Here is a 16,545-nt window from a genome sequence, read left to right as displayed (position 1 = left end):
GTTGTTTTCATCTGACAACAAAAATTTGGCTGCCGCAAAGGCATTTCCTTAACCTTCCCTTAACCTCTGCTCAGCGGTGGGCAGACACAGGCAGAAGGTTCATTTCAAGCAAAAAATCCCCATCTCGTTCTCAAGACATTGTGCAATGCAGCCTATAGATCTTCCTGTAAATGTTGCTTGATTTACGTGTTGGCTGTTGGTCTGTGCACGTATAAGCTAAATAGCGCTCTCTCCTCCAGAGGTGTAATGACTGATTTAGTCTTTGTACCATCAGGTGAAGGCCTGGACACAGAGGCTTGACCTCTCTTTGTTGCAGTTTACAGTACAGTGTCCAGATGATAGAATTTCTTTAACCAAGTTACTAGATTCTTTCTGAGCTGTTACAATGCCTTGGCAAAGGGTGTGTTGTGTGACTGTTGCTTTATTTGAGGATAGAGGTGTCTTGTTTCATCTAATTGACAAACATCCATTTAGCAACAGTCGATGAAGGTGCTGGGTTTAAACTCTATTTATTTTCCATGTGAAAATCCTGATATTAGTTTTACTAGGGCCAGCATGATTAGAGTAAGTCTGCAGGGCACCCCTTTGTTCATTTCTTTAGCAAAAACATTGTAGTCGTGTAAAAGCAAGACCTGCTTTTCTCCTCCAACTGGGCATGAACCGTTACCAGACGTGAAACTACCTGGGTAAGCATGGCCGAGGTGTCTGGGCTCTACATTCTGTGTTCTTCTAGGGACGTTGCAATTTGGAAGGACAGACTTTTCTTTTTATTTTTGACATTAGGTTCCCAGCCAGCAGGAGGAGATGTCACCATCGTCGCCGCTCCGGAGAACACCACGGTGGTGGCCGGGGAGAGCGTGGTGATGGAGTGCATGGCGGCTGCTGATCCCACCCCCTTCGTCTCCTGGATACGACAAGGTGAGCATGAGGGACAGAATTAAGTGTTTGTTGTCAAGAGGAACCTGTGGATACTTTATTCTAAAAATGTATTAAAAAGTGGTAAAATCTGTGGGACAGGAAGGGTGCTTGTTCCATCGGTACCTAATGACGCAGGTGGTGTCACAGTGTAGGGTGTCCTTGCTTAACTGGAATTACTAATTAAATCTAGAAGGTTACAAAGCACGCAGTTCACTTTATAGTTGTTTGATCTGTGAAATATATGAAGTTCTAGTGCCTGGATGCCTTTTGATCTAAATTAGTCATCTTCATTGTATGAGCTTGAGCAGCGAAGGTCATGAGATGGGGTCAGGTCTATGCCACTCCTCTGGGGACTCAGAGGTTAGTGGGGATTCTGTGGAATCTGCCATTGCGTTGGAGAAGTAACTTGTATTATCTTGCAGGATTATAAAACATGATAAGATCTGTTAATCATTGGAGTGGCTGGGCATGTTGCTGGGAGGTTTTTATTCAAAAATCTTACTGTGGTCGGATTGGTAATGGAAGGATCCAGAAGATGCTTAGGTCTCGTTAGAGGTGTACAAATGAGCCAGACTGGCATACCTTACCCAGGGATGATAGCCTAAGTCCTGAGTAGGATGCTAGTGTCACTTCACTGAGTGTCACAGCCATTTCAGAGGCTCTGACTGAAGACGTTCTCAGCTCGGGAGTTGATTCTCCCCCAGAAAACGCTCTCGGTCATTTTCATAAATCCAGGTCATGATTTAAGACCCCTCTCCCCTGTAACCATTTATTGTGGTTGGTCTTCAGCCCAGACTTGTCCACAGGCAGTGATTTTAGCGTACATAAATATTTCCTCTTCCCCACAAAAAAGGAGCAAAAAAATCTCAGAGGATACAACTTTGGAAGTCAAATCAGCAAGGATTAAATATTCTGGCAGAAATGTTTCTGGTTTATCCTGTGCCCTTCACAATTACAAATACTCAGCTTTCCCATGCTAGATCACTTATTCATTGCTTTACTGAGAGCTACTGATGCTCATAGTGGAGTAGATATTATTAGAGTTAATTATCACTGTGAAGGTTTTTTGGATGGGGGGAAGAGGAGGGGGAATGGGGGAAAGGCTGGTGAAACAGTTCCTTGCATGCTTTATTTTAAAGTGTTTGCTTGATCCCCCTCTGCTTCCCAGTGTGAACTCTTCAATTAGAAAAGATGGATTAACAGTGCTAGCAATTCTGTGTTATACAAGCATGTTTCTTTGCAAGATTTCGTTAAAGAGCAGGCTGGGTTACTGGACGGTTAGTCGTGTAGGTAACACCGAGGATTGTACCTCCAGGTTGCCCGTTTGGCTCTTGCCAGCCTTGGCGGTGTCAGCTAATTGCTACCATCTGGAGTCAGATTTTCAAACCGCTCCAGTGCAAATGGGGTGCACAGATTTTCTCCTCCTCTGAGCGTGCAGCCGCTGAACTGTGAGGCCATCTAAAGACCCCCAAAATGGATGGAGGGGGCAGGGGATCCGATCTCAGCTGCATTCCCTGCTGATGGTGCTAAGTAGGTGCAGCTGCTCACAGTGGAGGTGGAGAGCTTGCTTCTGACTTGAGAAACAGGCTCAGCTGAATCTGTGAGAGGTAAAGGCAGGCCGGTGCTGAGTTTTTGCTGTCTGAAAGACATTCATGCTTCTGCAGGTGGCGAGGGACAAGGTCTGGTGTTGCACAAGTGCTGCATAATTTGGCTGGCTCTCCCAGCCTGCTAACTTGTGCCAGAGCTGGCCGTGGGTTCCTGACCTCCCATCCAAGCCTTTCCTCGGCCAGACTGTGCTTGCCCATACTCTGTCCCCAGCCCTTGGCTTTGCTCCCCCACACTCATTCAGAGTATGGGGACCAACGCCATGGTCCCCATGTTTCTCACATCAGAGCAGCGCTGAGAATAAGCAGTGCCCAGCACCAGCCTACTGCCTTGTCCATGACATGCTGAGGAGCCTAGGGCTATTTGAAGTTGTAGAAGGACGGCTCAGCTTCTGGCCAGGGAGCCGGAGCCACTCTTTCCTCCCTCTCTACTCAGCAGTGCTGAGCACCTAGCCAGGAGAATGGGGAGGGCAGCTCATGGCCCATGTCTCTGACCCAAGCACCAGAGCCCCAAGGAGAACCAGGTGTCTTCCTGATACCTTACAGATCAGGAGCCAAGCTGGAAGCAAAGAATGAATCAGGAAGCTTAGTAAATTTGGGTTCATGTCCGGGACCCAGAGGAGGGAAGAACCCCTGAGTTGTTACTGATTCAGCACTCTTGCTGACATTTGCATTAATGAGCAAGAGGAGGAGGCATGTGTGTTTGTGCATGGGGGTCAGCAGGCAGATCCAGCAGCTTTTCCAAAATGTGCGTTCACATAGCTTTCCCTTGAATGTGCTATTCCTGGGGGATCTCATTGCAGCCACGCCCTAGGCATCGGAGACTATTTTGATGCAAAACAGAACTTTTTCGGTTATTACAGGCTAAACTAAACCTTGGGCCAATGTTGGCTTGGGCTGGCTGATGCTTGGTCAAGCACTGAGGAGTGTCCCAGCAGGAATCCTCCTCTGGGCTGGGGTTTGGGATTTGGGGGTCTCTCCACTCCCCAGCTGTGATCCTGGCTGTAGTAGATGCGTTGTTTACAGGCCCTCATAAAGGGCAGCTTGGGGCTCCCTCCCACATTTGTGCACGTTTCTTCCTGCAGATGGAAAGCCCGTTTCCACAGATGTGATTGTGCTGGGCCGGACAAACCTCCTCATTCCTTCCAGCCAGCCCCATCACTCAGGGGTGTACGTCTGCCGTGCTAACAAACCCCAGACCAGGCAGTTCGTTACAGCCGCAGCTGAGCTCCGGGTCCTTGGTGAGTAGAGAGCAGGATAAATGCTCCAGGTAGCTGTAGATTACTTGGACCAATATCCAGGAGCTCCCCAAGAAGTTGCATTTGTGGCCTGTGCTGGGTGAGAAGGGAGCCAGGTTAGAGCCAGGAGGCCCTGGGTTGCGATAGGTCTCACTGGGAGAGGGGGTTTGGGGTTTAGTTCCTTGTATTTACTGAACCGTTTTATGCCTTATTCTTGTTCTCCAGGGTTCCCCCATGGAAATCTGTATCACCAATTAACTTTCAGTATAGTGGAAGCCAGCAGGGAGAACAGCCTAGGATCAGGGAACGCAGCACATGATTGATACAGAATTTATTTTTCCTTTTGGACAGAGTCTAAATTAAGCCTCTAGAGTCTGCCTGGCAAATCCTATCTTGTAAGCAAAGCTGCTACTGAATAAAACATAGCACTGAGTGGGGAGGAGAAGGGATTTGCTTTGCTATCTTTTCCTCCTCCTTCCTGCATTAATTTGTCCTCTCTCCTCTCAGCTACACCCAGCATCTCCCAGGCTCCTGAAACGATCTCTCGCACCCGAGCCAGCACGGCCCGGTTTGTCTGCAAGGCAGAGGGCGAGCCAGCCCCAACGATTCACTGGCTGAAGAACGGTGAGGCCATCCTCTCCAACGGGCGGGTGAAGGTGCAGAGCAGCGGGAGCCTCGTGATCAATCAGATTGGGTTGGAGGATGCTGGCTACTATCAGTGCGTGGCTGAGAACAGCTTGGGCATGGCTTGTGCCACTGCCAAGCTCTCGGTGATCGTGCGGGAGGGTTTGCCCAGCGCTCCCAAGAAGGTGTCAGCCGTGTCCCTCTCCAGCACCACAGTCCTTGTGTCCTGGGAGCGGCCAGAGTACAACAGCGAGCAGATCATTGGCTTCTCGTTACATTACCAGCGGGCTGTGGGTAGGTGTTATCTGCCTGTGCAACACAGCTGTGTTGCAGGTACAAGACACAAGGCACAGGTTGACTTTCTTTCCCAGCTAGTGGCAAGTGTGAGGCAATTCCGGTTAGTTTGGCCCTTTTCATTGCAGGTAAAGGAATTTTCTCTTGGAATCAGCATCAGCCTGTGACAGTGCCTGTGGATTAGCTGATATATACTGACTTGTTGACCAGCAGTAGCACGTCCACGTAGCCAAGTTGTCTGGATTCTAGTGGGACCAGGCGCTTCTGGAAATTTATTTCTGTTCTTTATTTTGTCCTCCAACACATTGATTTTATATGCAGAGAGTGTGATTATTAATGGAGATATTAAACAGCTACATTGTGTACAGGGGTAATCACTAAATTATTCACACCCAGAATCTGAAGTGAGGCACGCGAGTCTCTTGGGATCTGTCTTCCCAAACAGCCAGCAAGCCAATACTCTTGCTGAACTGTTGCCAGAGCTCCTCTGAAAATTAAGCTGGTAACTTCAGCTGCCTTAGCGTGGATTAAGGAGCTTGAGTCGAAATGGAGATGTTAACATTGAGGCATTGAATGTTTCTGCCCAAAGAGTTCACAGAAGAGATGGGTTTTGTGCAGGTGCTGGGGAAATTGGAGAAGACATAGTGATTTTTAAGGTGGATTTACGCTATGGACCTTGTGAGTTAAGTGATTTTTCGAGGAGTGTCTTGGCAGTTCACTGACCTGCTGATCAGTGTTTCCTTGGCTCTAGGAACAGATAACGTGGAATACCAGTTTGCTGTCAATAATGATACCACTGAGCTGCAAGTCAAGGACCTAGAACCCAATACCAACTATGTCTTCTACGTGGTCGCCTATTCTCAGCTCGGAGCCAGCCGGACATCCTCTTCCATCATTGTTCAGACCCTGGAGGACGGTGCGTTGAATTAGATGAGTACTGGTGCCTAAAAAATGTTCTTGGCCTGTTTCATGGTGAGCATTGAATATGCTATGGAGAATAGTATCAGCTCCTAGAAACCTAAACCTGCTGCTCCTACAGCTTCTTGCCAGAAGCCATTTAAAAAAACAAACAAACAACAAACCAACTAAAACCAAAGCACTCTGGTCTGATCGTCAGCTTGGGTGATGAAGAGCATGAAAATGACCTCACTGGCACTGGGGCCCATGGGAATCCTGCAAGAACTGCAGTCAGCTCCTCTGGGCTTTCACCTAGCTAATGTGATATTGCTCCAAACTTGACTCTGGGCCAGACTTGATTTCAGCTCTGAAGATAGACATCTATTGCAATTTGTAGGGGTGGGAGCAGCCTTGAGGTTGGATCCCTTAAGAGCCAGTAGTTTGTGTTGATTTTACCATTTATCACGTAGCATTTTGCGAGCAGTATAGGCAGAGTGCCAGAAGGACAGCTGCCCAACGGGGGAGGACATGTGCAGCTTTCAACAGACTGCAGGACAGAGGCAAGAAGCAATGGTTTTGGCAGACCTCGTGCAAGCCCCTGCTATGCTGCAGGGTGCATTATGTGCTTTTAATACTCCTGACATAGTGAACTGCGTGGTCCCACGTCTATGTGTCTGAAGCCTGAAAAGCTGACTTGAAAGCATGAAAGCTGCCTGCAGCACAGAGCTGTGATTCTCGAGGGAATGGAGATTCCCAGACTGAAGTCTGGATCTATGAACCATTTCCTTTAGTGTCTCCTTCGTGCTCCACAGTACAGCGTAGGCCAATTAGCTGGTCTGTGCTAACCTGCCCGGTTTGCAGTGGACACGGGGTCACTTACATTTTGCTTCCCTAGAGGGTAGTGTGGTGTGGCCAGCAGGCTCTGATCAGCCTGTTCAAGCTGAGCAGCCCACCGTCTCCCCTCCCCAGAGACCCTGCCGATGATCTGAGCTGCTGAAGAGCTGCGGGGTATTGGTTCCCCCCGTGACAGACAGCACGTCACCTGCGGCTGCGCAGGGCCAAGACCAGGTAGTGGCCTCCAGCCAACTGGGAGAGCTGGCAGAGGTGTGTTGAGGTCTTGTCCCGGTCTTTGCTGACTTCCCATTGTTGCTTCTGCCCAGTTCCTAGTGCTGCCCCTCAGCTGTCCCTGTCGAGCATGACTCCTGGTGACATCCGTGTGACATGGCTGCCGCCTCCTCCAGAGCTGAGTAACGGCAAGATAACGAAGTACAAGATCGACTACTGCACCCTCAAGGAAGGTGAGGGAAACACCATTTGGGGAGGGGTTGTGTCTTCTGCAGTGTTAACAGCATGTCATGTCATGTCGAGGGGAGGAGGTACAAGGCTGAAAACGGAGGGACCCCCTTTTTACCCAAGGGAGGAGAACAGCCCTCTCTTAGCCTGGCGCTGCTGTTGGTGGTCGCAGCAGTGCCAGTGCTGGGCTACCTCGCACTACTTTGAGGTGCCTTTTTCTGTGATTGTGGAGGAGCCTGTGTCCCCAGGGGAGTGGCCTGATGCCTGCGTGTTTGTGCTGCCCCATGAATGTCTTCATGAGCAACCCTTTGGTGCCATCTGCACTGTGTGTTTTAGGGGAAGAGCTTTATGCTGGTTGGGGAAGAAGGGTAAATGCATTCGATTCCTTTAAAGTGGAGTCTAATCAAAGTGATCCTTGTGGAAGAAAAGCAAGTATCCTGGCCAGGCTGTGTTGCTCTATTGCTGAGTTTTACCCAGTTTTATTTATATTGTCAGACACTCTAAGAAGCCTTCAGCAGGGATGGTAACGTTTACCTATGCTGGATGCGGCTGTTCCAATTCCACGTGTGCTTGCTTTGCTAATCCTTCTGGGTATTTGCTCTTAAAACCGTCAAAGCTCTGTAGCTTCTCAGTTCCCAGGGTCATGATTCTTACTAAGAGAAGGATGGGGAGTGTGATGAAGTGCTGGACATGTTCCCATGTGTTTGATCTGGATTAGTAGTCTGCACTGTGACTCCTGGCTCTTGTCTTTTTTGCCCTGAGCCTGCACGTGGCTCTGTGGCATTGTAAAACCTTGGAAACGTTTGCAGTCCAGGGATCACACTCAGCAATACGCTGTTACATAGCAGGGACAGCGCTCCCAGCTGAGTTTACTCCAGGTGAAGCTGAAAAGCAAGACCTCTGCATTCACCAAACAGGCAATATGAATCTTCAGCAGGACCAGTTAGTTGTTACAGTGAAAATCCCAGGCCATTCTCAGTTTAAATTTCCTGTTATCTCCCTTATGAACTTGGGTGGGCTGAAGAGGGAGCGATAAAACCCCAGTCTGGCGTGGGTGAAGGTGTGAATTTTGCAGAAAGCAGGGCTGCTGGACAGTTCTGGTTCAAATTAAGGTGAGGATTTAAGTAGAGCAATGAGAAGCACTAGAACATACCATCAGCTGTGCTCACGTTCTGCCGTCACGTCAGCAACAGCAAGGTTTCTGACAGCTCTCCTCCAGGCAGGCTCAGCGGTGCTGAAGGCAACCTGCGGTTTTGAATGTGATGAAGGGGGTTGTCAGTCAGGATGTCAGCTCTGCCCAGTCTTTAGTTCTAGTTTTTCCTGGTGGCATGAGATTGCACTGGGCAAAGCCAAGCCAGCCCAGGGCATGCAGACCACGTGGGGGTAGCTAGGCTTTGTGGCTGCTGAGGTGTATTTCCCTTTGACTGGGAAAACCATGTTTTCAATGGTGTTGCCTTGATTCCAGCAGATCAGGTTACCTCCATTGAAGTGGGTGGAAACGAGACACAAATCACTCTCTACTCGGTCCATCCCAACAAAGTATACAAAGTTCGCATCGCGGCCAGCACCAGCGTGGGCTATGGGGCCCCTTCTGAGTGGACCCAGCATCGGACTCCTGACAGAGACAACCAGACGCATGGTAGGAGGCTGGGTAATGCCTGGGATTCGGGGCAGGGTGTGCAGGACATTAGGGAACTTGAGGCATAATCAGAGATACTTGCTTTCATTAGGGAATTATAACTGCTGGTTTTGGTTAGACCGAAGTACCCACCTTTATCTTTCTGCTGAGCAGCCCCTGTATGTCTTGCTGCTTGCCTGGGTAGTGGATCTTTCCTCCCTCCATGTGCGGCTGTGAAAATTCTTAAGAAAGAAAGAGTCAAAAACCTCAAACCCCAATGTTGTGACATTTGGGAGTGGATAGACAATTCTGCCAAACAGAGAACTGAGCTGAGCCCAAGCCAGACTCCAGCAGTGGTTAAAGATGGTGGTATCTCAGAATACATTGAGAAACTCCCGTAGTGGCTTTGTGACATTGTTTTTTCCTGTATCACCCAGCTGGTAAAGTCAACAGTAGTGTGTAACTGTACCACTCTCCACTGTCAGACAGCGGAGACATCCCACTCACAGGACAGCCTTTCCTCACACCCCTCCCTCACTACTGAGGACAGGGAGAATTCTGTAGAGCAGGAAAATGGAGACAAGTGGCTGAACATTTTTCTCTTGTCTTGTTCTTCTTCTAGTTCCATTTGCCCCAACAGAATTAAAAGTCCGAGCAAAGATGGAGTCTCTCCTGATAACGTGGCAGCCCCCAGCCAACCATGCCCAGATATCTGGCTACAAGCTCTACTACCGAGAAGTGGGCCCAGAGGAGTCCAGCGATGAAAGCCCTTTGGATGGTGCTGAAGATGAGAGCTGGGACGTAGGACCCATAAAACTAAAGAAGAAAGTGAAACAGTACGAGCTGACTCGACTAGGTTAGCTGGTTACATCTTCTTAGCAGTTGGTGTGGAAACCCAGGGTCTGTCTCTTGCACTTTGTAGCAGTCTCGGGATGCTTCCAAGAGGCTCAGTTGTCTGCTTGGCAGCAGATACATAGGACCAGGACTGTGTGAGCTTTTTTAAGAGCACTCAAAATCATTTCTGGAGTGGGGCTCTTGGGGCTTGTTCTAAGCAGAGTTAAAACCACAGAAATTTCTGATGCCAGTGTAGCAGGGATTGTATTTTTAACCAAGGGCTACTAACATACTTAGTATACGCTAATAAGCGGATCTGAATCAATTAGTGGTTTTTATTGTGTCACTATAAAGAGTGCCTAGATTAAAATCTCCAGTCAGGACAATGATCTCTCCTTCCCTGTGTATTTCTAAGAAGCTCCATAATTGCATGCTATTTGAAATCTCTCTCCATTAAAATGCAGAGATAGGTTAATTCACAGCATGCTAATTTTGGGTCAGTATTCTCCTCCACCTCCCCCTAAGGGAAAAGGGATAGAAGAGTGAGTGTCCGTGGCTGGAGAAAAGTCTGCACCATGGTCAGATCTGCCTGCCTGGCTAACTGCGCTTGGCGGTTCCCATAAGGAGTTATGTTTCTAACATCGGATCGTACTAATTAGTTGATTTGCCCATTGATACAGGATGGAGAGAGAGAAGAGAGTCATGGCAGATGCATCCTTCAAACAGGATTCTGCATCTTAGAGTTCTTCCATCCCCACTTCATGCTTCATCCCTGTTACTGCCCAGTGAGCTGAGACTGCAGGGCGAGATGTTTCTCATGCTGGTTCATCTTACACACCTAGCATATATATTATGCATGGTGTAAAGGTCAGGCTGCAGCACCTGGAAAGACAGTTTGTGTCATCACTAAGTAGGTTTCCAGCTATGTTGCAGCCATCCTGCCACTGAGAGGGTGTTAACAGTTATGAGTTTCTCTGAAGAATTTAGGTCTGTAATTATTGCACTGAGGAAACCACATGTGAACATCATCACGTGCTGCTCTAACCACTGGCAAGTCAGTTAGTGGGGGGACTTGAGAGTGGGCTGAATTGGTTCCAAATGCTCTGGCACGATGATGCTGAGAAGGCTGCTTGTTCTTCAGTAATTACTTCCTTAAATTTGGGCATCCGTCAAGCCCTAATGGTTTCCTTATGATTTGGTGGTTGTGTATCGGCTATCGTTGTGTCAGGAAGAGAGTCTCGGGTTTCTTCCAGCCGTGGATGTTCTCTTTTCTCCCCCTTGTGCTGCTGAATGACATGCTTTTGCACGCGTACGGTAAAGGAAGGGTTCAGGAATCTGGCTGTGCCGAGAAAGGCAGGGGGTCTGGACATGAAACAAGGAGGAGGAGTGGTTGGGATTTAGAAGGGTTTAGTTTTATGGCGGGGAGCTACCCTGTGCAGGTACGTATATCTGCGTTAGGGGTCTTGTACGCAGAGTGGGTAGCAGTCTGAGGAAAGGTTGGCAGCCCTAACGTGATCTATGCTGCTGCACATTGGCTGAGGAATCAGCTGGGGGGATTTCCCAGCTCATGGATGTCTGCCTGGGAAGCACAGCAGTGGAAACCTCTCCTAAGATCCCTCTGTAACAACAAACAAAATACCCAGCGCTGTCTCTTGGGGATACCCCTTGATGTCAAGGTAAGGGGGCTGCATGTGGTGAACGGTGCTGTCTGGTGGGAGAGTGAAATTTGCCCACGCTGGCCCATAGGAGGTGGGCTGTTGAAGAGGTATCACAGCTGAAACTACAAATTGGATCAAGAGCTTGAAGAGATAAGAATAGAATGTTCTTTGTTTACATAGAATAGAATATTTCAGTTGGAAGGGACCTACAACGATCATCTAGTCCAGCTGCCTGACCACTTCAGGGCTGACCAAAAGTTAAAGCAAATTCTTAAGGGCATTGTCCAAATGCCTCTTAAACACTGACAGGCGTGGGGCATCGACCACCTCTCTAGGAAGCCTGTTCCAGTGTTTGAAATGGTGTCAGGAAATCCCAGGGTTAGGCACTGGGAATACAAGGCTGTAGCTCAGACATGGTTGCATACCATGTCAGTGCAAACAAGGTCCAGCTTCCCCGTTGGAGGCTACGTACTGCTGCAACTCAGTCACTAAATGCCCCTTGGCTCCACATCTCTGCAGTGTCACTGAAGCCAACGCTCTGCCCCTTGTTTTGTCTTGGTTTGGGGTGTGACCTGAGAGACAAAACTCCTGTCCCACTGCTTGTTCCTGCATAGCTTCACTTTGATTTCCTGATTTTCCTTGTCTTTTTTCCAGGAGCACAGCAGGGCAAGAGGGGAAGCACTTTCTGGGGAGACAGCTCCTTTCGAGGCATGCCTCAGACAGAGGTGGATGGAGCTTCTTGAGCACAGTTACTCTTTATTCACAGCAATAGCACAACTATTACACCAGCAAAGAGCCCTGCCCATGTTCCCCTCCCCTAGTTTCCTGTAACATTAGGCTGTGTTTCAGGCTGCAGTAAGGTTCCTTGTGCTGGTCCGGTGCAAGATTCTTGTTTTGTCTTCCCTTGCACTGGCTGGTCCTGCTACTGAAATGGTACCAGCTCTGTCCACCAGCTCTTCTCTGTCCTGCAAACCTCCTCATCTTTTGCCTTACCACCAACATCTGGCTTCTTGATTTTGCCTTTGATAATGACTCAGCTCTCTCCATTTGAGCTGTCTGAAATAAGAGACGCCTTTTCTCCCATGCTCGTGCTAACCTCTGGAGCAAACCATGTCTCCTTAGAGTGATATCGCTAATGACACGCCTTGTATCTTGTCTGAGAGGTGTGTGCTGAAATCCTGTGAGAAGAGAGGTGGGCAGCTGTTCAAAGGCACATAATACATACAGCAATTTCATGAGTCCACAAAATCAAAAGGAAGCTGTCCTGAATCACCAGGAGGGCTCTTCCCTGAGAAATTCTCATTGATTTCCATCTGTGTTCTAGCAGTTAGTCTCTGTAATGGTGTGCAACTACCAGGGCCGTAATTTACATGAAAAATAAATGGTAAGGATCTGATCCTGTCTTCCACATTCCCATGAAGGAAGATTGCATTCCTCTGGGAGTGACTCCCTGGAGATCAGGGTATTTTCCCACTTACAGGAAAGTATGGCGTATGGCATCTGGCCAATATGAACACCTTGAAAAACTGAATGAAACAACATATTTAGCATATTGGATATATTATGCAGTCATCCAGATTAGTGATTTGAAATGATCTGGACTAGATTATTCGGCTTATATTTAATGTATGATGGAATGCAGTGAAATACATCTGTTTTCATGCTGCCTACTAGCTTCTTGACAGCTTGATAGAGCTTCATGTCTGCATGTTCTAAGAGCTTGAACATCTGGGCCTGTGTATAAAAATTGAAGCCAAGCCTCTGACTGTGAAATCCAAAATACCCTGATTTTCAGGATGTGAATTGCCTGATGTTGTAGTAGAGCTCCCCTGGCTTCACATGTAAGTGGCTGCTGTATTGATCCTACCCAAGGATGGAGATGGAGGACTTGTCCTTTCCTTCACTTCATTCTCCAACAGGAGCTGCCCACAGCTGCCTCACATCTGTGAGCTCTTCCTCATCGTTTTGGATTGCGTCATCTGCGATGAGCTCGTGTCCCAGTGAAGCCCAGCCAAATGCTCAGGCAGGAGGTGGAGTGTGTGTGCTGGCAAGAGACAGGCTGTGGGGTTCTTTGTTCCACCAAACCCATGGTCCCAGCCATTTGGAAGTCGAGTGCCCTTTGGTCTCATCCCCCGTGTGTGGGTTTGAAACGTTTTCCTGTGGCCGGAGAGTGTGGAAATGCAGATCAGGCTGCCTTGGAGGCAGACAAAACTCTGTTTGCTTTTGGGATTCTTCCGGGGAGAAAAATGTGGCTGAACTGTTTTTATATTCTGAGCGCGAACATGTGTTGTGGAGCAGAGAAAGCCTTTGGTAATTGGTACCATTAGCCTCTGGGAGTGTAATCAGTGCAGTAATAATAAAATTGGCATCAATAAGAAAGGTTTTATTCTGCTTACGTTGTCTGGCAAAGAGAGCAGTGATCTGTCAGGGCAGGGAATGAACAGGCATGTCCCAAATTAACAAACTTCATCGGTGCGCTGCAGCCAAGGCAACCAAAGACAGTCTGGACTGCTCTCGCTGAGCTTCTGAATGGGCTGGCTGCTGAAAGGAGAAGCTGGCGAGTGTCTTATTTGAGAACTTTGTATCTCCCACGTTGTTTCCTCAATTAAACATCTCCATTAAAAAAAACCTCGGATGTTACTTAACACAGCAGAGGAGTATTTCAGCTGATGAAAGGCCGGAGGAAAGAGGGAAGTGAATTTTGGACCAGGGCAGCTGGTCTCTCTGCTTGGAGACAGAGCGCCCTGTCCTGCAGCTCAGTTTGGGTCCAAGTGTGAGGTTCCCCATAAAGCGCATGCCTGTCTGATGGGAAGAGTGTGTAATGAGGACCCTCAGGTTTCTGGTGTGGGTTTTGTGTGGGCTGTTGCTTTTCTAATCGCAAATCAAGAAACTCTGCTGTGGAGGCAAGATAGTCACCGTACAACAAAAGCTGCTAGTGACTTAACAGGGCGTGTGAGGACTTGCTGGAAGGAAGATCCTCACAGCAGTGAATAAATCAGAAAGGACTTTAGAAATGGGATGTGCATTTTGGAGAGGAGAGGATGTCCTCACTCCTCAGGAATAAACAGCGCAGTGCATCCACCTCCATGGAGGAGAGAGAGAGGAGTCACCATGCATAGGTTTCTTTAGTAGTTTGCAAGAGAGAAAGATCAGGAGATCCTGAGACGATGTGCTACAGGCCATGACACTGCTTAATCCTTGGTGGCTGGGGCAAGTCCATTTGCTGCTGATAATCTCTGTAAAAAGTGAGGGGAGAACTAGAGAGTAGCTGTGATGATACGTGCACCAGTTGTGAGACAGTACTTGAATGTGGAAAGCCTGTAAGTGGAAGGGGGAGTCCCTGCTGTATTTTTAGCAAATACAACTCTGTTCAAGCTACTTTCTTGGATGGTGAGAAAAGCTGGTCAGATCAAAGAAAACATGTCTAACTGGGGAGGGTTGGTGACAAAAATAACCCCAGACAAACCCTGATTGATTTTTCCAGCTCCTGGGAAACTCTATGAGGTGAAGCTGGTGGCATTCAATAAGCACGAAGATGGTTATGCAGCGGTTTGGAAGGGCAAAACAGAAAAGGCACCTGCAACAGCAGTAGGTGAGGAATGCCCTTCATTTGTTGTCTGTCTCTTCTGCTTGGCATGTGGCTTCAAAGGAAGGGTAGAGGTAAAGTTACAGAAGATGAACTTGAAGAAGGATAATACAAAAATGGGGAAGGTCCCAACACAAGGAAACGCCCTTTGACAGTCATTGCAAATTGCATTGGAGGAATTATCTTGGGAAGGGAGAAAGGAGCAAACTATCCCCCTTCTCATTAGGGTTGTTCTTATACTGGGTGTGGATGGCCTTCACCGTGTTCTCTCTGGCCCCGTTAGTGGCTCAGGGATGGTCTTGGAAATGCCAAATAATCTGGGTTTCATCTCTTACGTTATAAAGATTGGAGAACATGAATTAGCAGCATGCCAGGCTTTTTGCAGTGTTATAAAGAAAGCAAAAGCTTTGAAGACCTAGGCTCCATTCTCAGCTCTGCCAGTCTGTCGTGGGATGGTGAACAGTCTGGGCTCCTCCTTACCCTGGTGTGGGCCTGTCAGGTGGGTAGCTTTGAAGCTGGCCTCCAGTGCTCCGCAGTAGTACACCACCACCTTGGTGCGTGGATCCTCACTGTTATCTTGCCCACGTGTGAGGAAAACCGTGGACCGCTGAATGCACAGAAGGGCTAAGCCAGGCATCGAGGCTTACGCTGGAGGCCAGCATATCAGTGCAGGCTTCACAACCTAGGCCTGTTTTATTCCATGTTTTCTGTGTCTGTGATGGCTGTCCCTTGCCTTACTGTCATGCACATCTCCACATCTCTTTTCTCTTTTTGTCTTGCACCGTAGATCCCCCTGTGCAGAAGGGTCCTCCGCTGCCTCCAGTCCAAGTCTATGCAGAATCCAACAGCTCAACTTCCATATGGCTCAGGTGGAAGAAACCTGACTTCACAACAGTCAAAATTGTCAACTACACTGTGCGCTTCAGCCCCTGGGGCCTGAAAAACGCCTCTCTTGTTACATACTACACAAGGTAAAGAGAGATGCTAAGGGTTCATCTGCCATATATTGCTCATGTCAGGAATAAACACGGGGCAGGAGGAACCTACATGGAAGTTCCAGTACTGAGCAAAATCCTGGATGTTTCACGTGCTGGAAATGTCTACCTTGGTCACAGTTACATTCAGAACTGCTGAAATGTGGTACTGGGACTTGTCTATGACTTGCATACCAAGGGATCATTTATTGGCTGGTCTCTGCATCTTTTCTGCTCTGGCTGGACCTTACATGCTTGTTTCCCTGTTAATAACATAGCCAGGTGCAATTATGGGCAGTCTCAAAGCATTCATGATTTGTGAGATGATCCTCACAAGTTTGGTTTAAAAATTGCTAGAGTTTAAGCAGTTGTAATAATTTGGGGTTGTATTTTAAATGTAGATTCCTGCGCACGTTTTCAGCCTATAACCAGGCTCTGTTTTCAAGCTTTTCTCTGCAAGTACATCAGAAATGGTCCTGGAGGCTGGGAGCCTACTTTGCTCTGTATCTGGGAGCTGAGTGCTCTTGCATTCACATGACTGCAGGAGATGAAGCTTTAGGTGAAAAATCAAATACTGTAAGAGTTAGAATAATCTCTTACAGTGATCCTGGTAAGATACCAAGGTGACAGCGGGTGGGAGAACCATGTAGTGTTCGTGGCCTTGTGAATGTGTCCTCTTTCGGCAGCTCGGATGAAGACATTCTCATTAGTGGGTTGAAGCCCTACACCAGATATGAGTTTGCCGTGCAGTCCAATGGTGTTGGCATCGATGGGCCCTTCGGCAGCGTGGTGGAGCGGTTCACCCTTCCTGACCGTGAGTATTTATGGGAATTGAATCCTGACTTCTCCTGGCTTTCCCTGAACCTCTATCAAATCCCTCCTAATGTGCCCCTGAGAGATGTGATCTCAGATCACCTCGAGGCTATGAAGCCCCTGAGTACATGCTGAGAGCCACTAAGCATCCTGGTGGCTTTCCCAAGCCCATTAAAGGAGTGCTGCTTTATAAA

General features: G+C 48.2%; 1 protein-coding gene across 1 annotated transcript in view; it reads left to right on the top strand.

Annotated features, from left to right (window-relative positions):
- IGDCC4 (immunoglobulin superfamily DCC subclass member 4) overlaps positions 1 to 16,545 on the top strand; it is a 96,943-nt gene that overhangs the window by 66,970 nt on the left and 13,428 nt on the right. The window contains exons 5-14 of the mRNA XM_050903450.1: positions 784 to 918; positions 3,608 to 3,763; positions 4,268 to 4,678; positions 5,430 to 5,594; positions 6,736 to 6,873; positions 8,334 to 8,507; positions 9,109 to 9,342; positions 14,463 to 14,570; positions 15,352 to 15,535; positions 16,225 to 16,352. Of these exons, the coding sequence (XP_050759407.1) occupies positions 784 to 918; positions 3,608 to 3,763; positions 4,268 to 4,678; positions 5,430 to 5,594; positions 6,736 to 6,873; positions 8,334 to 8,507; positions 9,109 to 9,342; positions 14,463 to 14,570; positions 15,352 to 15,535; positions 16,225 to 16,352 (1,833 nt within the window). The remainder of the gene's footprint in view (positions 1 to 783; positions 919 to 3,607; positions 3,764 to 4,267; positions 4,679 to 5,429; positions 5,595 to 6,735; positions 6,874 to 8,333; positions 8,508 to 9,108; positions 9,343 to 14,462; positions 14,571 to 15,351; positions 15,536 to 16,224; positions 16,353 to 16,545) is intronic.

The sequence above is a fragment of the Gymnogyps californianus genome, chromosome 11 (assembly GCF_018139145.2).
Source record: "Gymnogyps californianus isolate 813 chromosome 11, ASM1813914v2, whole genome shotgun sequence".
Taxonomy (NCBI): Eukaryota; Metazoa; Chordata; class Aves; order Accipitriformes; family Cathartidae; genus Gymnogyps; species Gymnogyps californianus.
Note: the sequence above shows the minus strand (reverse complement) of the source record. Positions and strands in the feature narration are given on the sequence as shown.